The sequence below is a fragment of the Cinclus cinclus genome, chromosome 5 (assembly GCF_963662255.1).
Source record: "Cinclus cinclus chromosome 5, bCinCin1.1, whole genome shotgun sequence".
Taxonomy (NCBI): domain Eukaryota; kingdom Metazoa; phylum Chordata; class Aves; order Passeriformes; family Cinclidae; genus Cinclus; species Cinclus cinclus.
Window position 1 is genome coordinate 60,290,725 of NC_085050.1, and position 25,410 is coordinate 60,316,134.

Genomic DNA, 25,410 nt, shown 5'->3' on the forward strand with positions numbered 1-25,410 from the left:
AGTTGCTGCTTGCCATATACTGGAACATATTTATGTATATACCAAAATTCAAGGTTCATATTCAATTGAAGTATAAAAATTCAAATGGGATGAGCTAGCAGAGGGAATGTGCTGTTTGAAGTGGAGAGTTAGATTAAGCAAAATACATTCCTAAAAATATGTGATCAAATAATAGAAAATAGAGGATAATTATTGAATATACATCATGATATACAAAGAGGAGTTTTTCTACACATATTACACACCTTTAAACAAAACAAAAAAACCCTACCAAAAATCGTCCAAAAACCTGATACCAGCAATTTTTGAATTTTGTTGGTTTTTTTTGATATTGCCCAGATATATACTTAAAATAAGATGATTTGTGACATTGATAGGTGATAGTGTAGCTTTTATGCCTTTTATAATCAGAGAGGTTACACGTTAGTGTTTTGTGTCACAAATTGGCATTACCTGATCCCAAACATGATACAAGTCGGGCTCTGCTGACTGCAGCGCTTCTGTTCTGCTCCCTGACTCACACAGAATCTCACATATCACAATTCCCCTATGTTTTCACACCAGGAGAGGCCAGAGAGGGAGGAAGTTTGTGAGCACAGGACAGCACAGTACTGTAGGATTTGAGATCCACGCGCAATGCTCACAGACAGCCGAGCTGGAGAGAGACAGGCTTCTCACATTAACACTCTGTGAGCTGCAGCAAAAAGAGTTTCCAGATTAGCTGGCTCAAATTGTGTCATACTCTTATTTTTAGCACGCTATTATTCCTCTGGGATATATTTTATTTTTCAGGGAATTGGTCTAGATAAACAGATGTTGTGGCAGTTTTCTAAAAAAAGGGCTTTATGCAACTCGCTGTGAGGTACCTGAAAGACTGTCTGCTTTGGGGAAGGGGCAGAGTCAATGTGTGAAGCAAATACAGTAGTCCTGAGCCACTTCTGGCAAATTACAGTTAATTTTTTAGACAAACAGAGACCTAAAATAGATTTAAACAGGTTTCTTTGTAATTTTTATAAGGAAAAATAGAGGTTCTCCCAACATTTCTCTAATCTGAAGCAATATTATGAAACAGAAGAAGTGAGAATTTGTTGGAGAACGTGTCAAAATATGTCAACAGCAGTATGGTATTGCCCAAAGGACTGACAGTGACTCTAATGGATCCAGCAGTGAGCTTCAGGTCTGCATCACGTGGGTGTTCCCTTCCAGGGGAGCTGCGAGTTCCAACAAAGAACACAAGAACTGTAATTTGCATGGGTTCAGTTGTTCAGTGTCAGCACAGAAAGCTGAGATCTGCTTCCCCAAGCATCATCTTGGAAGGCTGCCCTGGTTTCTTGGCTACAGGACAGGGTCTCTTAGAGAGCTTGGAGAAGAGAGCATCATCTTGGTGATGACACCAAGTTCAGTTAGGGACAGCTACCTGGAAGAAGCTAAAATAAAATAAAAAAGGGGGGGGAAAAGACATCACTTCAAGCAGTGTTGACATGAAGTGGCAAAACTACACAGGGAAGGCACCGAGAAATAAGAGTTTTGTAACATCTTGGGTATGGGCTGTCCAGCAGACAAAGGACTGAAACAGGGAAGGACTGCAGTCACAAAGGCAAGGTACAGAGGGAGCACAGAACTGCAAAAGCTTTTGTCAATAGAATTTCATACCAAATTATTGTCACAGGACTCTCAAATTTTATTTCCTGCATTTCTCCTGGCAGAAGGCCAGTTCTCACATGACCTCCATAATTTTTTAATCCTATCAATAAAATTGTCTTTCCTTCAAGGAAGCCCATTTTCTTCCCTCTCAAGACAGCTGATTTCCATTAGAAGTTGGATTGTTTCATAAGACAACTAACCATGAATAGCAAATTTTCCCTTACAGAGATGAACCAGATGAACCATGCCAACATCAAGTCTTTGATTTTTTGACTACTATACTAGATGTAGCCCACACACACAGGATGCCACCCAGAGGTTTTTTTTTTTCTTTTTTCTTACCTGGGTGACAAATGGTTGTGCCAGGTGGCAGTCTGGAACACAGGCAAAGAGTGGATGAGATGCACCAGCATGGGATCCTTAGGAGATGCGTGGCCTCTTCCATGGGCTGCTGCAGCTGCTGGGTACAGGCTGTCCCTCGGAGCACGGATCACAGTCAGTTCCTAATCTCACACCTGCTTCTGGCTGGGGCTAACAACACAGTCCAAGTTCATCTGAACCTACTAGGCAGCCTAAGAATTCACTGGTTATTTTGTTATTTAACAAATCCAGGTGTTTCTATCAGCTCAGCAGGGCTCTTTTCTGTATAATAATTCCAAAAGCCTTTGATTTACCTGCCCTCCCTGACCATGGCCAGAAGGGTAGGTGGCAGGGAGCAAAGCCTGATTCAGCAGCAGCTACTGCTCATTTTCTTGTCACTCTATAGGTCACTGGCTGGCAGAAATCTCTGTGGAAATGCATCTAAAAATATTTTGAAAACTTGGCCTCCTCTGATGAGAAAATTAAGTGGTGACTCATGCTGCCATCAGCTCCAGTCTTGATTACTGCAATTCGATGGACTGAAAAGCTGATGCTCCACTGAGACTGCAATTTGCTTAAGGGAGCAGCCGAGAGGCCTCATTGGCATTCCTTGTTTCCAGCACATCTCTCTTGTCCTTTTAATCACTAATAAATTTAACTTCACTTCTCACTGAAGATCTCACTCTCCACCTTTCTGGCAAGAGGAATAATCCAGAGGCTGCTTTCATTACCTCTGCTGCAGCTTTAGATGCCAGCACAAAGCAGACTTGCCTGGAGCAATGCCTCCAACCTGCATTTCCGAGCATTGCTTTCTCTAGTCCTGCACAGCTTGTCCATGGAACTGCAGAAGATTCCTTATCATCCCACAGGGTGCTCTCTGCTGAATGAGAACTTTACAAGAATGGGACACAGCAACTTGGAGGAATAAAAGTGAAAATGCCTCCTTGTAGAAGCTGCAGTCTAATGATCATGAGCAATAGTGTGGTTGAAGCAAGAAAATGGCAAAGAGGAGAGCCTGTCCCTCTCCTGACATTGCTCTGACAGGACACTGTAAGTTTTGGTCTGGGAGGCTGCCACTACCCCATGGAAATAGGGACAAAAGAAATTCAGTTTGTAAGACGCTAGAAAGGGTCGACCATCAAATCTAAAGTAAAATAGTCTTCACTTACTCTCATCATATGCTACATTATCCCCGAGCTTTGTTAGAACGATGGCAGGGCTCTGCAAACAGCTTCCCTGGGGAGACTGCTCTGCAGCTTAACAGCCTTGCACTGGAGATGTGCAAGTGTAACCAAGGGCAGAATTTAGTCTCTTGTCTATTTAACATGTTTGCAAGGGACTGCCTGTGTTCCTGGCACTTTATAATAATAGTAATATAAATGCATTTGGATTATAAGTAAATGGAGAAACTATGATTTAGCCCTTTACTGTGTTGTAATTCCCAAATGCATCAACATCTATTTAAGTGCAAAACAGTCTACAGTTTACAAATACAAAGCTGCAATTGTCTGCTGTAAGAGTTCTGTGTGAGATTATGATTCAATACAAAACACAATTCAGTGTCTGAAATTTCATTTTTAATGGCAAAATAACATCAAAAAAGTAGTTCTTTCTCCATATGCAGTCTTGCAAAAAAAAAAAAAAAAATGTATCCCAGGGACTTGGCCCTTTCTAGTCATTTCTACATATATAACAGCTCATCTCTTATGCACGTATGCACTCTCACATAAATCAATGTGCTTGCAGACAGACCATATTTCATCTTGCCTTCTAACCTCCCGCTGTCAAGATATTTCCACAGAAAAATGTACACAAATAAAACTAACAGCTCCTTTTTCCCTGACTGCCAGAGTAATGTAGGGGACTACTTCCGTAAAACCAAGCTCCTTCTGCTCCGTGAACAAGCACAACTGCGCAGCTTCTGCTGAGACTGCCTTTCTACCACATAACCTGCTCACACTAACTAAAGGATCAACAAGAAAAAACACAACCACATCTTTGATTTTAACAACATTAAAAATTCTTCATCTTGATAAGCTATGGAGTCATCAAAAGCTTTTCAGTTTAATGCACAAAAAGGGAAATAAAATGTTTGAGTAATTCAACACAAAGTGCTAACATTGCCTGTGACCTCTGAAGCGCTGTTTTATTGTTTGGGTGGGTGTTTTTCCTCTGCTATCACTGGATGGGATTATAGAGATGCAGAAATAGGAAGCAATGATCAAGGAAATCTTCATGTTGTAACATGTGCAAAGTTCTCATTTGCCAACATTTTTGCCTGATTACGTTTAATATCAGTTAAATTTAAATACAGTAAGTTGAACAGATTCACATCTGTTCTAGGTCTTTACTGAAAACCTGGTTAGGTTTAATGCATTAACTTTCAATTGATGTCGACTAGCGGTATTCTAAGGACTTTCTTTCCCCAAGTTCACAAAGTATTTCCAGACAATTAATGAGCTTTTTTTTTTTTTAACCCACACACAAAAGAATATAACATATAACAGACGTAAAAATATGACCTAGAGAATAAATAATTTTATCTTGTTTTCCTTTAGCAAAACTGAATTCAAAACCATTGTTTATTAAAGACATATAACAAGTCATAAAACAAACATCAGTCTTAACAGAATTGATGTACACAATTCAGTTTCATTAAGTATGGATTTAAAATATGTGTTTCAGCTTAGCTTGATACTCCCTTTAGACCAACACCTCCAACACTCATACACAATATTTAAAGATGCTCCAAAGCAATCAACAAGGACTTTGTAAAGACTCTAACAAAACTACATTGTAAAACAGTTTGAAATATTCTTAAGTGTGAAAAAAATCCCAAAAAACAAAGTATGTATTCAATGGAATCTAAGCAAGTTGTTGGAAGTACTGAAAGGCAGAGATTCAGTACACAGAGGTAGCTCAGTAAGGGTACTTGCAGTGTTCTGATTATTTAGCATTGACACAACCACAGTCAGCTACTGTCTGCTTCAACTCTTGCTATGTATTTTAAAAGGAACACTGCCTCTGGGCCTGTTGTCTCACCATTCAAAACCAACAGAAAGAGTCATCAGTATCAGTGGGATTTGGATTAATATTCTATATTCTCTGGAAATTCAGGTTTATGGAAGCAGAACAAAAAGAAACTGTCCTGAGTTTGGAAGCAGTCCTCTGCTGCAAGTGGGGTTTTTAAACCCAGAGGATTTTTTTCCTATATGGAACCAGTTACCACTTAGAATGCTGAAGGAAGTGGAACTTTGAATTTGGCCCAGCAACTCTCTAGTTCCTCACAGGCCTGTTGGTGGATCTGCCTGTGCTATCTAGGGATGCACTGATCAAACTGTGAGCTCACTTCCCAGTGGGAAGAGGGCAGAGCCCTGGGGACATGGGCAGTGGACAGTGTCCCTCAGCCCTGTCACCTACTCAGCAGGGAGAGCTTGATCCCCCTCCAGGGAAGGAAAGAATTCAGAATGTGCCACCTCCCATACCTTTGTCACATGGCCCTTTTATTGGTGTGCCAGTTCTGAGCAGGGTGATGCTGTCAGTTCCCCATAGTTTTTCACACAGATGGCAACAGGGAGTGGCCATCAGGTAAAGCACCAAGGATTGGTACCAGATTACTTTTTCCTGCTGTTCACAGGACTGAAAGCAACAGACTAGGTAAACCGAGCACATTTTTTTTAAATAAGGCAAAAGGATATGAATTTCACATGCTTACTGTGACATAGAAGATCTTCAGCTTGTGCAAAGGCTTACAGCCTTATCAGAGCTCTGATAATCTACATTTGCTAAAGACTTGCTTCCAAGGCGTTTGCATTCAGCCACACCTTTAGCTGCAATGTTAACCATGACACACATGGAAGCTCTGCATTAATATTGATCCCACATTAACCTATTCCTTTCCTTACTTAATATTTTAATGCACAATTGCCAGCACAGTTTTTGCAGATGGGCACACCCCCCAGTCTGGACTAGAGCATGTTTCTGAAATCTTCATCTCCCTGACAAAATGTAGTGCTGGCTGCATGTTTAAATATATGCCTGCATTCCTTTCTCTTCAATGCTAGAAATAGTATTTAGACTTATATAAAGTTTACTAGAAAGAGTAATATTATTTTTTAAAAAGTTGTGATTGATTGTCAAATAAGGTAAGATAGCGTTTCTGTTACTATAAGGATCCTTTTAATTAGCAAAAAAAAAAAAAATTGTCAACTTTCTTGTCCTCATAAGCTACTATTCATTACCAATGCAGCAATAGAGAAAACATAGCTTGGCTTACTACAATAAAGGCTCTGTTTCAGCATCCTAAATTCTCCGTGCAGGTCTCCGTACATTGCACAGGGGGGAAGAAAAGAAAAAAGAAAACCAAAAATTTGTGTTCTTCAGGGGTAAATTATAAAAAGATCTAGCTGCAAACACAAATACTTCACTCATAACCCAAGCACCAGACCATTTCTTTGAAGAAGCTTATGAGGCATTTAAGATATACAATGGCACAATATCATACAATGGAATTGAAAGAACTTTCTTGAGAAACCATTAACTTTGAAGGAATGTCTAGACAACTGTGTCAACAAATGCAAATAATTCATGCTTTTCAGCTTCTATCCATTGGATGGCCCCATGCTGAGTATACACAAACTCAGAAGAAAAAGGCATGTCACAGTCATATGACTAGGGAGTGTAACAGAGTCACACAGAAATTCAAGTCAATCTCAGAAAAAAACCTTCAGAAAGCTCTTCCCCTGGATAAGCCAGCAGTGGGATAGGCTTCTGGTCATTTTGGCTAGTTTAAAACAGAGACTTGCAGCTGGTGCACCCTGACTTCAAAGCAGGGGCAATGGAAGAACCAGCTGTCAGTCATGACCATTCACTCGGTTAGAAAAATAAACTAAAGGACTCCAAAATACTGTACAACCTCTGGCAGCAACCAACAAAGTGGCTTCTGAAAACAATGCTTTTGCCAAAAATGCATCTGTAAGGCACTTAACAGGTATCTTTTAATATATAGATATATAGATATATATAAAAAAATAAAATATGCACTGAAGCAACATTCACAAAACCCAGCTGTGTCAATTGTCCGTGTGTACAGTATAGTACATATATACATTCACTGTGACACAGGCCATCTCCACAATTATACCTTCACCGGTGCTTTGGGCTGCCTGGTTAATTTCAGTGCCTGTGAACAGGAAACAAAACAGTCACTTCTTTATACCCTTAAAAGACAAGCAACAGCACAAGTTAAGATTCTCATTTATAACGGGCAACAAAATACTGCAGGTACTTCTGAGAGGCTGAGAGAGGAGTCAGCGTGCAGCTGCAGCTGCATCTCAGGCCGTGGGCTCCGAGATGATGTTTTTGTCTCTTATGGCCCATCACAGCCTCCGCTCACACAGAGAGCCTCAACACAGGAACCACAAGGACTATGGCTACAGTGCCAGGGAAGGAAGCAGAGATGGGTCTCAGATGCCTTTGAGAAAGTGACTGGACCCCACTCAAACCACTCGTGGCACAGATAGAAGAGCTTCAGACCCACTTAAGGAAAGATAGCGAAGGAAATTTGTGCCAACACCTTTGTGTCCCTAGCTTCCTTCCACATGGCTCAAAGCCTGCTCAGAGGATAATCACTGCTGCAGTGGTGGATGTCATGCACCTCTGATGTTTATACCTTCCTTTCTGAGAAAAGGTAAGAATAAGCCAAATCCATCAGTCCAAAGGTGATCTTATGCCAGGAGACACCTGACATCTCTGTAGCTCTATTGTTGTTGAGGAAGAAAGAAACCCCTTTCTTTTTTTGGCAGCAGGGTCTAGCTCTGTGTTCCTCACAGGGCTGGCCAATTATGGTAGCTGAGCTATTTATTCAGTGTGTGACAGAAGTTCAACTCACTGCTCATGCCTCCAGATTGGCAGGAAGCAGCCTCTCTAACTAAGGAGAGAAATGTGATAGGTTTAGAAGGCATTAGGTTTTCAGCTGCTCCTGTTCAGCAGTGTGGTCACTGCGAAGGATGCTGGCTGTTGGTGTGCTCAGCAGCAAAAAAAGCTCCATGCCTCCATAGGTTGGACAAACTGGCACAGGTGAGAGGAAATTAGAGAAATTAGCAAATTCCTGAAATTTGGAACTTCCGTTTTCCTGAAGTCTTTTGGGTGAAGAGCCCTGACAGACAGGCATTTGTCTGATTTCTCCTTTCCAGCAGCTTGGCTAAACAAGCAATTTTCAGTTTGAGAGATGCCTGATGGGGCTTCTTACTGTAGATATTAACCTTTAATATTGTACACTTAAAGCTTGTAAGCACTGCTTGAAAATCACTCCAGCACAAATGTAAACCCTAAAAAACACCCCAAACCTTTAAAAATAAATGGGCTATATTCCCCTCAGAAACACCAGCATTTAACTATTGTTAAATCCAGCCTTTTGAGATTAGCCTTTTTGGATAATATTCAGCAAGAGACTTTGGAGAGAGAGACACCATTCCATACTTTGTTTGGGGAAACAATATTTTAACTTTGTAGTTTGGCAGATTCTGCTGCCATATTTACAAAGTAGAAATACCTTAGTGTAGATGAACCTCTAAATATTTAAATTCAATTTCATACAACCCGATCACATGTACTATCATAATTAAGTAAGAATGTCACTGCATTTGAATACTGTGACTGGATAACTGCCTCCCCCTGCAAGAGAGATGCCAAAATGAAGCCAAGGTGTTTGTAGAAAATAAACATCAAGGGTGATGATGACATGTTTACTTTCAAAGCAGGAGACCATTATCCAGTCACAGCATTCACTTCTATTATACTTACTGCAACTGTACCAGACCCAACCTCATTGATTTTTTTCAAAGAGTAATTAAAATAACATTTGTGAATAATACAGAAGACCAACTGAAGAAACTGCTGCAACAGAACAACAATCCCCCAAAGTGGTTCTACAGTGGCATTACAGTCTGCTTAGCACAGGAGGTTTATTTGATGCTTAATGAATAAGAAACTAGTGCTGGTGAACTGTAAATCTCACCAGTACTGATTGAGTGTTCTGATGCTCTGTTTAAAGGCTGTTTTAACTTGCAGTAGCTGTCAGCAGCCCCTAAAGGCCATTACTGCCCTGAGAATCAGGGAGGTCTGGATGAGCTCCAGCCCCATTCCTGAGATGCTGAAAAGAAGTCAGCATTGCAGGGATTGTTCTGTCACCACCAGCATTAACTTTAGGCTGTCTTTCTACAGGAATAGCATGGAATTTTCTTTATACCACCAGTAAAGTCTCCTGATAATTTCTGATTAAAAGAAAACCTATGATTTGCAGACTGATAGGTAATTGCCACTGGATTCTCAGATTTTCATTTTCAGATATTCAGTCCAGTATATATTAACAAGGTCTGATTTCTGAACACAGTTTCTGAAAACGGAGAGTTTCCCTGCTTTTTACAGTTCATGTAACACATGAAAATCACTGATTTGGGGAATTTTAGCATTCAAGATAGCAAGGTTACTTTGGTGATGTGAAGCTGTAAAATGACAGCCACTGGGTTTTGCTGAAAAATGGAAATATGAGTGTTATCAACAAAATTTTTCCACTACTAAGTGGAGAATGCAGGGTGGTGCTGATGGAGCCAGGCTTCCCACAGTAGGTCTCAACCATCACTGAAAATGGCTGCCAAAGGTTGCTTCAGTTGCTGCAGCTTCCTGATCTTTATTATTTCAGAACATTAAAAGACAGCATTAAAGTCGATTTCATGGACTAGCTTTTTGCAGCATGGTAATTCTGAAAACCTGACTAAAACCACTGCAATTATTTCACACAGATCACAGAATGGCTGTCAGGTGTCAATACCTTCAATTTGTACTAAAATAAGCATAATTTGAATCAGTGATGTTGATTCCAAACCCTCTATGTTGTAGTTTATAATCCTACAAGTTATCCCATGCCTTAACTTTGGCATGAAATGGGATTCCCCAGACTACTGTAGACTTCTTGCTATTGTAAAGGTGGCGGGGGGGGGAAGGGGAAAAAAAGTTTTCCTCCTGCTTCAATCCAGTTCAGAAAGTGTCCTGATTTTACCTCATTTCCCCAGCTCCCATGCCAGACAACACATCTTTGTCACTTCTCCATAAAGGAGATCCAAAGCTGTGATTATTAGTCAGCTAATGGATGGAGACATTCGTATGGGGCATACTCTGAATTCATAATTTGAATGAATTAGTAATTTGAATTAACCATGGAGGTCTAACTTCATGCTTTGAACTTTTCCAGAGTCTCTTCAATCCCCTTTTCAAGCTGGATAAAGTTTTGCACTTTTAATTTGATACTGCCATGATTACCACTGTTATAGAGGAAGCAAGTAAATAGAAAAATCTCTATCATAGAAGGAACCCCAGGAGTTTAGGATGCGTGTTTAGGTATTTTTCCCCTCACAGTACAGTTGCAACTATAAATCAAATCCAACAATTCTTACCTTTTGCCTAGAAACCATCCAGGATTTTATTGTTGGTACCAACAGACTGCCAAGAAGGATCTGAGCAGGATGATAGATGAGCAAAGGGACGGAAATTAAGGACAGATGTTCATAACCTGCAAATACTATCTTCAGCATGGGAATCCCTGCAGGAAGAAAAACAGGAGACAGATTCTCACCTCAGACTTTGAGCTCCAGATAAAAGCAAAGCATTTTATGTTGCACTGACATTTCACAAAAAAAAAATCCCAAAATGAACTGAAATGTTTTATATATTAAAAATCCAACCCAAATGAGCAAGAATATGAAATCAAAAAATACATGGCAGAGAAAGTTCTGTGGCAGGAAGGAAGAAGTAGGGAGGGAATGCCATAAAAGATATTATGTTAATATTGCAGTAAACGAAAACTGCTGCTGAAGACTTGATATACAATACATTCTGCTATAGCATGACTGACTGTTCAGTTGCTGAGCACAGCTCTTAACTGCTTATTTACTGCTTCCTCTCCCTGGGCTGTTCTGCATTTGCATGATTGTCCTGCACCAAGCTGCCCAACTCCTGCTTGTAACCTTTGCAACCTTTAGTTGGTCTGTTCTCCACTGGAAGAGGGTCACGTTTTCCTGGTACATTCCCTGCAGTTGGTGAGCATCCAAATGAGAGCCTTCCCTGCTTTGAATGATCCATGAGATAGAAAAGGTTTAGTCAGCTGGGTGAGCAATATGAAGTGATCCTGCCCACAGTTAGGCAGCATCTGGAGTACAGAAGTTGCTAGATGCTAGAAGAAGTGAGTGCTAAGACCTAGAGATGGGCCATTTTTCCCAAAAGCTGGAATTTGCACTCAACAGTGCCAATTCTATCAGACATCTCCATGCACAATCTTCCTGCTTGATGATGTGATGTGTAAAAATAAGTTTTATTCACTTCTGCAGTAATGAAACCAATCATACCTACTTTGAACATATTACTGTTCAAAATTATCTGTTTAAATCTTGGAACTTTGCTATCACGCTCCACAAAGTGCAGGTGTGGGCAAAACCTGCAACCAGCTCTATCTTACCTGACCAGATATTTGCACAGCTGCCAACAGCAGCAGCTGCATTTCCTCAGAAGCCTCCTGAGAATGCACCTTCTTTTCTCTTTCATCTTAAATGAAACTCTATGAATCCTCTGCTAGCACCAACCTTGAGGTGAAGCAGACTACACACAGTTTTCATAGAGTTCATATAAGTGACTCATAGAATCACAGAGTGGTTTGGCTTGGAAGGAACCTCAAAGCCCATCTTGCTCCAGGCCCCTGCCAGAGGGACACCTTCCACCAGACCAGGTTGCTCCAAACCCCATCCTACCTGGCTCTACCTTGTCTTCTTTCTCAGTAATGACAAAACACTGAGCTTTGTGCCATATACCCTCCATTTTCCCAGGAGGAGATGCCTCAGATCAAAAAGGCTGCCATCTTTATGGAAACTTCTCTTATATCTTGGATAAACTCCCATTCTCAACACCATTTCAGCTTTCCTTTAATAAAGTTGGCACCTCCCTATGTGAGCAAACAGCTTCTATTTGTTGAATATTACTGCTTCACTAGTGCCCCACTATTGTTGACAAGTGTCTAGGCTTGCTGAAATCTTCATGGTGATTCCATGGCACCATTTCTTGGAATTATTATTATTACTATTAGCTTCATCACATTACACCACTAAAAATCTCATGCCTATGCTAGTAGCCTTTACCTATGTGTGTATTTGCAGGGATAGATTAAATCAAATAAATAAAAACTTGCATGCTTTATTTCAGTACTATAACTACCTTTAAAACAACATCATGAACCTATCACATAATTGCTTATTACACATTAATTTCTGGGGCTTGGGAATAAATAGTACTTAGACATAAATTAAATGGGCATTTGCATTATATTAAAGCATGTAATTTATCTCAAATGCCCATCATACTGTTTTTGTAAACAGATAAAGGTTTTATTGCCTGTTTCCACATCTCAAATTGACCCTCGTGGGTCCTTTTCTATTTTCTAATCACAGAAGAATACACTAGAGTCCCAAGCTATTGAGCATGCTGTATTTCTGTTTGTAAGACAGTACCTGGTGTTTTGGTAGTGCAATTTCATCCACAGATCCAAAAACATTTTAGAAAGCTGAAGAGGGCTCCTACAGAGAATCAGAAACACTACAATGACTAGCCTAAGATCACACAGAAACTAATGTCAGAGATGTGAACACAATGCATCCAAAGTGAGACAGGCTTTAGATTACTGTACATTGTCTGAAAGAAATACAAGAAATTCCAGCCTAAAAGGTAAATTCTCTAGAGGAAAACTATTTCCATAAACTAGGAAAAGAAAATTAAAGTTGCCAAATACAAATACAAAATACTATAATTAGTGTGACAATATAATTATATCACTGGGTAGAAAGAGGTTCTTAATTCATAGCTTGTTTAAATACATGTCACAACAACAGGTTCCTCGAAGCTACTAATGTGCAATTAAAGTTCCTATTATTTACCAGGAAATGCTAACTAGTGAAAAGAAGTAATAATAATCATTTTTGCAGGTAAGGATTAGTCCAATGTCCAATTAGTCCAACGGAAAGAAAAAAAACTCCAACCTTGTTGCCTTTTAATGCACTTTCTGATCTTTATAGTTCCAACTTTGCCAGTATGCAACTCTCTCAGAAAATATTTCGTGACAGAGATCCCCATAGTGTAGTCACAAATGTTTGTGTCAGTAACATTACCACACAGCTAAACTAAACAGCATGAGTTTTATTTATTTTTAAAAATGCCATCTAAATTTTTGTAGCGATATGTAGTAGCTGCAAGCCTTGGTATGACTGCTAATGTTTTCCAAATATGTACAACCCATGCAAATATCTAATTAGGAAAGACATACCCTAATAGTTACTTTTACCTCTTTTAAAATGAAACACAAAAACTACATTTTTCTCATATATATATATGTACGTATATGTATACACATACATAAACAGTTGGAAAAAAACAAACACTGAAGGTTCATGCCACAAACACCCATTCATGCTGCTGTGGTTTATGGAGCTACAAGCTTCCAGCAACCTGGTTCAACTCTCTGCCAGACTCTCACTCCCTAAATATCACGAGACCTGAATAACAAAGTTCTCTTTTGGGCTTTAGTGCTAAGTTGGGTCAGCTTTGCTCAAAGTGGGGGTTTACAAGCATCTCATCCTCCTCCAAAAAAAGGAGTGGGATGAGACAGCAGCACCCCACCTGACTAGAACTACAGAGAGCTGCAGCAGAAGGGAGGAAAAACAAAGATCATTCTACAGCTATCCCTTTCAAACAAGATCATTGGTACTCCCAGCTTTTTACCCCAAATTTCCCTCTTCCCCTTTGTTTTGGAATGTTTCTCCTACCAGTGCTCCCCCATGTTCTCATCTTCCTCCTTGCTCTTTGGCTCTGGTATTCAGAGGCTCTTTTTCTGTTTGCATTTTCTCCCTTCCTCCTTTCCCCTCCTCCACTCCCACGCTTCCAGCCTCCAAGGGTTTGTTTCCCAAGACCTTCGATTCTACTCATTGCAGCCATGTAAGTTTTGGGTACTTCCACTAAAATCACTCAGCTCCACTAAGGGCAGGGGTACCAACACCACAGTCCCACTGCAGCTGAAAGAAGACAGGCCTGTGACAGGGAGCACATTTCAGTTTTCTCATTTTTTTGTGTCCCTCACTCACCTCTTTTCTTTTCCACATTAAGCACTTTGCAAACCTGAGGAAAGCAAGGGAAACACTGTCTACCCGTGACCTTCAACAGCAGCAGGGGAGAGTGAGAGGACTGCTCTTGCAGCCCAGTATAGGAAAGCCCTCCTTGCCCTCCATCGCTCCTGAGTGTTCCAGGTTGGCTCCAAGCTGTAGGCTATCAGCTCTGGCCAAAGGACAATGCTTCTCTAATAACCTGCTCAACTGAAAGCTAATTAATCCTTCCTCCAGTTTGTACCCAGTATAGCCCCCAACATCCTCCCCTTTCCCCTTTGCTACTTTCACATTTCCTAAAAGGCCCATGAAAATATTATGCTGCGCTTCACTACATTTAGTTAACCGTAAAATAATAATAATAAAAAACCCTAAAAAGATTTGAAGGTATTTTTAAGATAATTTAAATATAGGACTCTTTTCATCTAGCTATCACTGCAGTACTATAAATGAAGCAAATTAATTTTAATGCTCCAAGGTACTGATTCTGTGTCACTGTCACTGACAGGATCCAACTAGACTTTATGAGATGGCATTTGACTTTATGGAAGTGAGCACTATGCACGCATTTACAATTTTACAGGGACTTTAAGCTGTCATGCTGAAAAATGTTTATAAAACATTAATCAAAAAATGCCTCTTTAATACAATGCATTGTCTGAAAGATGTTAGAAGGCACATATTGTAAATGGATTCTTTTTCTGACTAAAGTAATTTCTACCAAAAGCCTTTCCCCACTGCTATACAAGTACACAGCGTGGAGAGATAAAGAGCACTTTCTCAGCACATTACTACCTGATCCAAACACTTGGGAAATCACTAATGTACAGCATGCCATATTTCCATGTCACACATGACATATTTGTCTAAAATTACCCAACAGAGTTTGACATTGCAGCATATTCCTCAGCAGAGCTTTCAACTGACATCTGCCAAGTAAGAACTTCAAGTAGGAGCTTTCTTCTTCTAACAAGCAAGTAAGAGTTTTCTTTTATCCTATACCCATGATGGAAATGATAAAACAGTAAGTACTGGAAATCAGAAGGTTTTTTCTATTCTAATATGTTTATTTTATGCTTGCTAGATGTGTAAGCTCCCCTTAAAGCACTGTTCCATCATTTGCTGTTTTCATATAGCACTGGGTTCAGAGAACTTAATAGAACATTTTTATTACCACCAAAACACAGGCCATTATCTCTCACACCCAAAGCAGAATTATTGCTAGTGCTCTACTTCCATACTTCACTGTGTAGGTTTTTTCCCTTCAACGTCCTCAAAACAAACAATTTATCCTAAACCTTTATTGCCTACATTACTGAAACACAATCCACATCACAAAACGCTGCAGCATTTTTTCTCAGGAAAAGAGATTTGGGGTAAAACAAAGAGGTCATCCTAGGGCTAGGGAACCATCTGGCATTCAGGAATCAGAATGCCAAAGAGCCCTCACAAAGAGGCAGTGGAAACACTTGGAAGAAAAACTTTAGCCTCTGAATTTTTACCTCTCCCTTGTACTTTTCAATACTTTTCAGAACTCTCTACTGCCACAATCTTCAAGTAGAATACACAAAATGAATCAAGTGCATGATAGCAGCTTCTCTGAGGCTCTCCATGCTACTCTCTTACTGAAGGATCCTCTCAGGGATTGATGTGAGAGGAACATTATTGGTCAAACAGATATTTCTTTTTTCATCTGAGAAAAGGCCTGTAAAGAGGGGCATATATTGCACAGAACCTCTCCCAGGCTGCCAGAGCAGCGGCGGTCTGAATTTATGCAGCAAAGACAGTGCCAAATGAGCACCTGTAATTTTACTGCCAAGTTTCAGAATAGCTCTGCATGGAGCCCAGTGACTGCATGGTGGGAAGGGCTGGTAAGATTCAGCCAGTGCCCAATTTGGAGGATTAGAAAAGAGTTGTTCATGCAGAGTGCTGTGAGAACAGCAGGATACTGCTTGTGTCACTTGAAAATTTTCTTAAGGGTTTCCCTGTTTCTTCCTAAGCAAATCATTGCTATGGTTAGTTCTGAGGAGACAGAAGGTCACACACTATGGCTGTCCTCAGTGAAGCCAAACCAGGGAGAGATGTTTCTTGCCCTTGTTCAGATTGTGTTGTGACATGTTGAGATCATGACAGAAGAAGATGCTTTCGACAAATTAACTGGATGCTTTTTCCTACATCCATACCCTCTCCAAAGCACACCCTCAATTCAAATTAAATGCTTTTCCCTAAGGACCAGTTTCTTTCAGGTATGGGAATAGCTAAATGACACCTGACAACCTCTATCAATGCAAATACTTGTTTGCTACTGAGTATTCCCATTCCAGACAAAGTAAGAACATTCCAATGTAATATGAGATCACATTACATTGCAGGGAGAAATGTGCCCTTTTGCCCACATACATCCTGTATGAAGAAGACTCATGCCTAAAATGTTCTCAGGGGTAAAAAGACAATTTTTTTCTAGTATGTTTTCATATTTCAGGTGAGTAGCAAGTGTAATGGAAAGCAAAAACCAGGCTCATGGAAGGGTGAAAACAAACATCTGAGTGGGAGATTACACAAGAGACTGTGAGATGTTGAGAGACTCTGGAAGAACTGCAGGGGAAAACTGCAAAAGAGAGGCTGTCCTTGCTCTGTTTGGAGGTGTGCACCCTAATCTTCACACACATTTCTCCTTCTTTGGGAAAGAACAATCCCCTTGCATTACACTAAATTGTTTATGTCTTTGCAAGACTAGAATTACTGGGAAGGCTCTGCCCTTAATCAGTTATGTGGCCACATACTGGCCATACAGTTCTGTGGGAAGCAAGAATTTATGCTATAAGACACTGGTCTAATATTTAGGTAAAGGAGGAAGAGGAAGAGTGACTATTGAGAAAGAGGGTTTTCCTTTTGCTGTTACTCTAACAAGAATTTAGAAAAAGAAGAAAACCTAATATGCTTTGAATGGTTTTGCTCGTTCTTTTTCTATATGTAACTGGCCCACCACACTTGTACAGAAATCAGTAATTCAAGTGCAGTGTAAGTGCAGTTACCAGGGAACAGCACATCTTGATACTATCAAAGCCTTAAGGAAATAAAACCACGAAAGTTGGAAGGAAGAGAAAGAAAGTACAGTTTGTTTGTTTGTTTCTGGGGATTGAATGGGTGCATTCAGATTGGAAGTGATGTTTAATGAACAGCACAGGCAATCTTACCAGCTGCTAACAATGAAACATTTAACACCAACAACTGAAGACTGGTGCCTGAGACTCCAGAGTAGCTCCACCTGGCTGACAACATGGTGGCAGAAATTAGTTAACAGGGCATTCAGGAATGATTTGAACCACTGTAAGTAATTTTTCATATGTGACTTTTTCTTAATCTGACACCACAATATGGATGTAGCAATGCTGTAAGCCCACACTCACACCTCAGTGCTTTTTTTATTGTTTGGATATCAGCTCACTCTTCATACACACACCCTACTCAAAGGGCAAGCAGCAAATTGATATTACAAATTTGCTATCAATAACTAAGCTACAAAGCTAAAACGAATAGAATTGAAAACCATTTTAGAGGTTTAGTTCAGGAAACCTACTAATGAAAGGAATTCTTTGATTGGACAAGCGACCTAAACCCACAAAGCTGAGATTCAATTAATTTGATTATTTCCTTTAACATTACTGCCCTGCCACACAGAGCTGAGGCTAAGATTTCACAGTACTAAAGTTTTGATTATATAGATTTATCTACATATATTATTTTAAAAAATTAAAAACATGTTTTATAGTTGTTTTTATTATATTTGTAAAGCCAGGCAGGAAAAGTTTATAGCCCAACCTGTTTCATACTATCTTTTCATCAGATTTTTTTTAAGCTTTTTTCCACCTTGATGCAAAGGAAAACATGATACACAAATTCATTAGATATAGTAAACCAGGAAAACCCTTCTTTTCATAAAGGAAAAACCTATACTTTTTCCTTTATTCATCTAATTTCCATACCTGAAAAAAGAGTATATGAGGCCAGAAAACCTTAATGTTCCATTTGGGAAAGCATTTTGAGAAAACAGCTCCCTACACCTTGAAATCTTGTGGGATACTACCTCCTATTCTAAAACTCTGCGGATGGGGTTATGTGCTCGTAATGGTCATGGCAGCTTTTAGAGCTGGATCCCTGTTCCAGACTCCCAAGCTATCCTGCAGTAGGAGATTTCTAGATTTTGCTGCTGCTGTTGATTTCTCACATCTTTGCACCCACTGCTTTAGAAGTGTCTGGAGTCAGCAGCTCAGACTGGCTGCCAGAAGGTGCACTGAGAGCAGCAAATGTAGATACAACTCTCTCAGGGAGACTCAACATCATCTTCAGTAGTCACCAGCTTTAGTATGGGTGACATTTGTAGCCTCTGCCAGCTTGAGGTAAAAAAAAAAAAAAAAAACAAACTTGAGTCATGTCCAAACATGTGTCTTCCCAAGGGTAACCTGTCAGCTGTCTGCTGAATATAATGCAGTTTCTTAAAGTAGATAAATTAACTTCAACTGTTTTTGGTGAGGAGGGAGAGCTCCTGTGTCATTATCATTTTACAGATGGATACGTGTGTTTACCTTTTTTTTACTTCATTATGAAGAGGTATGAGCTTGCTGTCATTAAAAACCTGCAATCTGGTTTTTAGTGTCTGATCCAATTACGTGTGCTTCTGGAAAGACACACAACCAAATAAATAATTGGAGAGGTGCAACTCTGAAATGACAATTGTTATTCATCGATCTCTTTCTGCAAGTCGAGATTGAGAGATGTAAACTTCAAGTGAATGAGATCTCCTGGGTGAGATTCTTCAGTTCAAACACAATAAACAACTGTTGTCCTCTGATGCACATTTTAGTACTGCTGCAGGCAAACTTTCTAAATATTAATAAAAAACCTATACAGATGAAAAGGAAGCCCTGGGCGCTGGTACAGAATTTCTTGCCACATTCTAGGTCTAATCAAAGAAACATACGTTTCAGGTAAGAAAGAAATGGAGATTCCCTAATTTGCTGTAATATTTCCCCTTCTGGAATCACAGAGAGGTCAAAATTGACTAAACTGCAACAGATTAAATGTATTAGATTGTGATACTTGTGGTGAGGAAAAAAAAAAAAAAACAAGGGAGAGCCTTGTTTTTGTTTGGGTGTTCTGTGCCCAAAAGCCACCATAACTCACTGGATTGTGCCATTTCCTACTGTCAGACTGGCCCACCAGCACATTTCCCTCTGCAAAGTTCAGACCCAGGGATGCTCTGCTCTGAAGGAGGCAAACAGGGGCCAGAGTCACACATGAGTAATGAGAGAAAATAAAGAGAGATGGTCTGGCACAGATGATCCCAGTGACCACAGCCTACCCAAAACTGTCAGTTTGACTTCCTGTGAAGACAGTCCCCCATGTGAGTGATGGTGCAAGTATTGCATAAATGCTTTCATGTGCAACACAGCATCTCACCTTGGGGAAGGGGAAGAACCAAATAACCAAATATTGACTCTAGAAGACTGCCATGCTAGGAAGTGTGACCCAGCTGCCTACAAAAGAAAGATGCTATCATGAGAAAAGTGCAATAGACCAAGACACTTCTGTTCTCCCCACTGTAATCCCATGTAATACAAATCCCTTGGTTCTTGTTCTTCAGACACAGACTGGAGATTCACAGAGCTGAGGAAAAAGCCCAGACAATAACCTGATAACCTGCTGTTCCTTTCAAGCAAATGCTGAAGTGATGAGAAAAGATTTCATTTTGGCCCAAAGAATCACCTTATCAAAACTTTAAAAAGGTTCTAGCAGTCACTAAGCCCACTCCTGAGGGACCTCAGAAGCAGAAATGGAAGAGTTCCTAACTCTGGGCAGCAGTGAAGGGTCCAGACATAGCCTTTAGAAGACACTCATTCTTTGAAGCATTCTCCTCCCATCAGCTTCTCTTCTGCCCCAAGGGACAGCACCCACAGCTCTAGGCAGAGGAGTAGCCAGACCATTTTTACTTACATCAGCCTATCAGACACCCAGGGAAGGAATGACACTAGAAGCCTGTAAAAGATACAAATGCAAATTCAAGCACTACCAACACCAAGAAGTATGACAGGATGTAGTAACATCTCCTGTCCAACACTCATAGGAAAATTCTGAAGGCAAAAAATAGCATCAAAAGTCTTGCTCTTGAAAACTTTCAGAGAGCAATTAACCAGGATTATTTCCTATATCTCTATGTGAAAGGCACAGAACTTGATGAATAACTGCCTTAGAGGAAAGTTCTCTGCCAAGAGCAGAGAAAAAACACTACACTCCAAAAATACCAGAGAATAGCCTGAATACCTGCTTAGGGCAACGCACATGATTTTGCCATCTTACCTTTCTATTACTGAATGATTAAGGGATGCCTCCTTTTAAAAATCATCAACCTTTTATCTTAGCACAAGTTAGAACATTTTAGCATTTTTCTATTTAAAGGACAAAGGTGACCATCACCATACAATAAAAAGAGTCTACAGTGGATTACTACAGCATTTCAATGTATTATTTATGCTGAAAAATTTTATAAGGTGATATCTGTAGAAAGCATGATAGAAAACTATAGATACCTGGGAGCAGATTGGAGCTATTTGTGAGCATGATGCCCTCTGTCCCACTGTGCAGCTGGGGAGCTTGGGGAAAGGCACAGGCTGATTAATCCACAGCCTGATGATCCCCTCCCAGACATTCTCCTCTGACTCTTGTGCACTTGTGCACTACATCAGGCTTTTAAGAATTGTTCAAGTACAGGCAAGCTGAGTATTTAAAAAATAAAATTGAATTAAATTAAGACAAAAGAAAGTTGGTGTTTTGGCTTTCCTTTCTAGAATGAACTCCATTCTTGCCTGAAAGTATTTGGTAGGCTAGAAACTGTGATTGTATTAATTGAAGGGCTTCATGGTGAGAGAATTTCTACACTGCTGAATCCAAATGATGAAAAATACATCCTCTGTCACAAACAAAGCACCTCAATGTTATTATTAGGTAGGGTTATTTTTGCTGTTTTGTTTTACCAGTCTGCAGTTCATCATACCTCCAGTATTAATATTTGCCCTTGTGGTAGCCAAAATAGGTAACATTACTTTGATTTTTGCTGGGAATTTTACATAGTAAGTGCCAAGAATTAAAGTAAATACATTTTTTTTTGGACAATCCTGAATTTTCTTTTTTGGAGTTGTAACTTCTAGCTAGCAATTCACTCTCTGAAAAAAATAAAATAATGTTCTGTATTTGGTTGCAACTTTTGTGTAAGTGCAACAACTGCAGTATTTTTTTAAATGAGCCACAGTGATAGCTTTGCACTTCCTTGAGGCCTCTTCTCTTCTCACTGAATGAACTCCAGGGAATGGCATCATGTCGGGCTTTCCAGATGGATTATGTGAAGCCATAGCTCAATGTCATTTTCAATAGCAAGGCTCATAATTAAAGGTCAAATAGTCACTTCATCTGCAATCAATCAATAGAAGAAGTACTAATACTAAGTACTAATCAATCAATGGCAAATGCACTAATAAAAGCCATGCATCAAATGTCTGCATATGTGTGTGCTCACATGGACCATGCATATATGTGAGCAGGGAGAAGGAGAGAAAGGGAACAACGTGGGGGTGAAAATGCCAGAGGCCATTGTGGATACTATATTTATCTTGGCTTCCTTGCAAGTTTATATCCTGCTTCAGTCATTAGGTGAAATGCAAATAAACACTGTTTTTTCTGCATGTGTGATGCCCTCTATTCAAAACCCTGCCAAAGCACCCACTCCTTTGCAGAGGTGCTCCCAGCTAAGGAACACAAAGGCACCTACCACCCTGTGTAATTTGTCCTTACACAAATACGCCCTGCACTCTGATCTTTGAGACAAAAAGTGTGTCAACTGTTCTGTCTACAAAATAAAACCCAGCAGATGGGAACAGCACTCATCTCCGTGCAGAGCAAGCACTTATTCATGGATGCAGCAGTGGAAGTGGCAGTTGGCCTCATGAGCATGCACTGCATGGGAATTAGTTGGTTTCATAATATGGTGTGGGAGAAAGTGACTTACAAAAGTCTTCTCATGCCTCTCCTATTACCACTTCTAAAGCTTTAAAGCTGTCAGCTCTTCTCCCACTTTAGTTGGTGCCATTCTCAGCTCCCCAGGGAACGGGCCAGACATACCTATTTGGAGTTTCACCTGCCAAACTGAGAGAAATCAGTTTCAAAGTGAAAGAACAAGTGTTGGGGGGTCATTTATACACTACCATTGGAATCTTGAAGACAAACAAAGGCAGAGATCCACAATGGATGTGAAATGAGAGCATGAGCAGTGTTTTGTGCTTTCAGGCATTGCAGTGACAGAGGGAGAAGGAAAAACTCTCTCTACCATAAATGAGCAGAAGATCTCTTGTTGCATGATTTTTAACAAACGCCTATGGACAAACAGAAATGTGTCAGAACAGCAAAAGAATAAGGACCAAAATGCTTGTGTTTGTCTTGTTTCTGCTAAGATGACGGTGGACAGGGAAAGATTTAAGTATCATTCAGAAACAGCTAATCCTTAAAAATTAATTAGAACTACTCTGCTCCCACCTTCAGTGAAGGAAAAAATGCTGCCTGCTCTGGTTAACCTATCTGTTTACATCATCAGCTCAGGGGCATGCCTCATCTCACCCTGGCTTTGTAAAACCCAATACTCCTTATTTTCACACTGGTACTAACACCAAACAGAATAAAATATCAATAGTCCCAAACTCAACCAGCTGGAACCTGATACACAGCAGGCTCACCTGGACACCCATGGAGCAGGGGTGCACACAAGAGCAGCAGACTCTTCAGGCCTACCAAGGACAGGCTCCCAGGGGATTGCCAAAAGGAGCACTTCCCCATCCCTTTCCCAGGATGACTGGAAAGCAGTCAGCCCCAAAGCTGACAGACAGAACAATCCACAACTGAGAAACAGCCCCACAGTACCACGTTTCACTATTTACCAGTTTCATTTCAACCTGCACACTTAGACATGGATATCTGGACTAGGGGAAAATGGCATTTATGGCTGGGGAGAAGCTACAGGAGTCCTTGAAGTCAAGGTGGCCAAAGTACTTTTGCTGGTATACTCAGACAAAGAAAGCTGCAGAATACAAAAGCTGGCTCGTGAGGCTATGCTAATACAAGCAGCAGTAACGTGGAATTAGGAAAATGTGAGCCAAAAGGTCAAGGGAGCTAGGAACCTCAAACTAAGTTTTTGTAAAGAAGAAAATAAAATAAAAAATTGAGAGTGCAGTAGCAGAAGAAAAGTGAACTGACTCAGCTGTGTGCATAGAGTCAGGTCAAGACAGGCTGCATAAGGATGCTTGGTAGAGTGAGTAAAAAATGAACAGTCCTCATTTTTTGAGGGGTGATGGCAAGCCCCTTTAGGACTTAAATATTTTAGAAGGTTTGTGCTTCTTTTCTTAGGGTCATGGCAAGCTGGCAGAAATATTCAGCAGAGCATATACAAAACTATTCTCACCGAGAAGGGGAATCTTGCACGTTTGTGCTGTTAAACACAACCAGCTCCTCCAGCTTTTTTTCTGTAGTATCACAGTTGTGCCCTAAGTTCATACACACCTCCAAACAGCAGCACAGCAGTGTTTTATGACTTATGTGTGCAGCTGTATCTACAAATACAAGTGTAACTGTCCTGAATATAAGCTCATTTATTAGTCCAAGCTCAGTTGCATAGAACTGTGGGCTGGAAAAGACCAGTGTCATTTAATCTATGTTCTGCTCCAAGGCAGGATCAACTCCAGCTATTTAATTCCCCTCTGAGGCTTTTCTACCATGATAGGAGATTGAAGACATCAATAGGCAACATACTCCAAAGCTGAACTGTTTTACACTAGACAGGTTTCCCTGAGTGTTAGCTTCAATCATCATCACTGTAACAAAGTCCTCCCCTTTATAAAGTCCACTGTGACAGAGTTACTTTCTTCCTTCCTTGCATCAACCTTTTATGCATTTGAAGATCACTGCAGTATTTCAGTTATCTTCTCTCAACAATCCCAACTGCTTCAATCTACCTCTGGGGTCATGTTTTTTGAGGTCTATGATCATTCATGGCACTCTCCTCTGATCTCTTTCCAGTTAGTCCACATAATTTTTGAATTGTGGAGCCCAAAACACTGTGCAAATATCAAAAGCCATAACACTCTCAAGCCACACAGTTTTGCTACTTCTCTTCAACCCACAGGACCCTGTGTGAGAGGAAGGTAGGTTAGTTCAGAGTATGCTGTGTATTTGACGAAGCTATGGGGCTGTTACTCGTTTCCTTGTTCTTCCTACACTGTTAAAATAATTTATTTAATGACTTAGTTTAGTAGTTTTTCTAGAAAATGAAGTTAAAACTCACTGATCTATAATTCTTCATCCCCCTCCTCATTTCCACTGTAAAAAGAGACATTTTGACTTTTCTTTGTCTTCTGGGAACTCCTCCACTTTCCCACAGACTTTTGAAGGCACTTGCTAACAGTTCAGCACAGGCCTGACTGGAGCAAAGAACCCTGAGGTGAGTTTTGCTCTATCAAACCAACTTGGAAAACATCTAACTCCTAACTTGTTCTTCCCCTCTTTCAGGCTGAGTTCTTACCTTTGTTACTGACATTGGCTGTGTTCCTCTTTCATAGATACACTCTCAAAAAGAGTCAGATATTCAGTCATATATTCTTTACCAAATACCTGTTTCTATAATCTGAAAACAGCCCAGTTGTGTCCCTGACTGAACAGGGTGGCCAGTAGCAAGTGGCTGTAAGCATTTCTGATTTAACATTATTTTGTGAATATCCATCAGAACATTCTATTATCGCTATGGGGTCATAAGTAACAAATATCTCTATGATGTTTTGATAAACTAATTCCAACAAATAAAGCTATCCAAACTATCTGCAGACTTCAACACATACATTTTGCTCATGTTAAGCAAGAGTACTGTCTATTTGTGATTTTTGAATACACTATGTCCTTTGACTTTCACTTGTACATCCCAGCTTTTAAATGCAAGATTTTACTGTCAAACTGTGCAAATAAACTTTCCAATCTCTTCAGAAACAAATCTGAAATGGTTTCAGCACTGGATTAGGCAACAGAACAGAATAAGAACAGAAAGAAAAATACAGCTTTCCACAAATCAGGTGGTCTTACTCTACAACCACTAAAATCTCAGTTGAGAAGATTGTGTTCTCTG

At 40.1% G+C, this 25,410-nt stretch overlaps 1 protein-coding gene across 2 annotated transcripts in view; it reads right to left on the reverse strand.

Moving 5' to 3' along the window:
* Positions 1 to 7,141: 7,141 nt before the first annotated feature.
* Positions 7,142 to 25,410, reverse strand: part of SLC10A7 (solute carrier family 10 member 7) — a 134,948-nt gene continuing 116,679 nt past the window's right edge. For both annotated transcript variants that reach the window (XM_062493874.1, XM_062493873.1), the window contains 2 exons: positions 10,458 to 10,603; positions 7,142 to 7,186 (listed from right to left, as the gene is read on the reverse strand). In XM_062493874.1, the coding sequence (XP_062349858.1) occupies positions 7,142 to 7,186; positions 10,458 to 10,603 (191 nt within the window). The remainder of the gene's footprint in view (positions 7,187 to 10,457; positions 10,604 to 25,410) is intronic.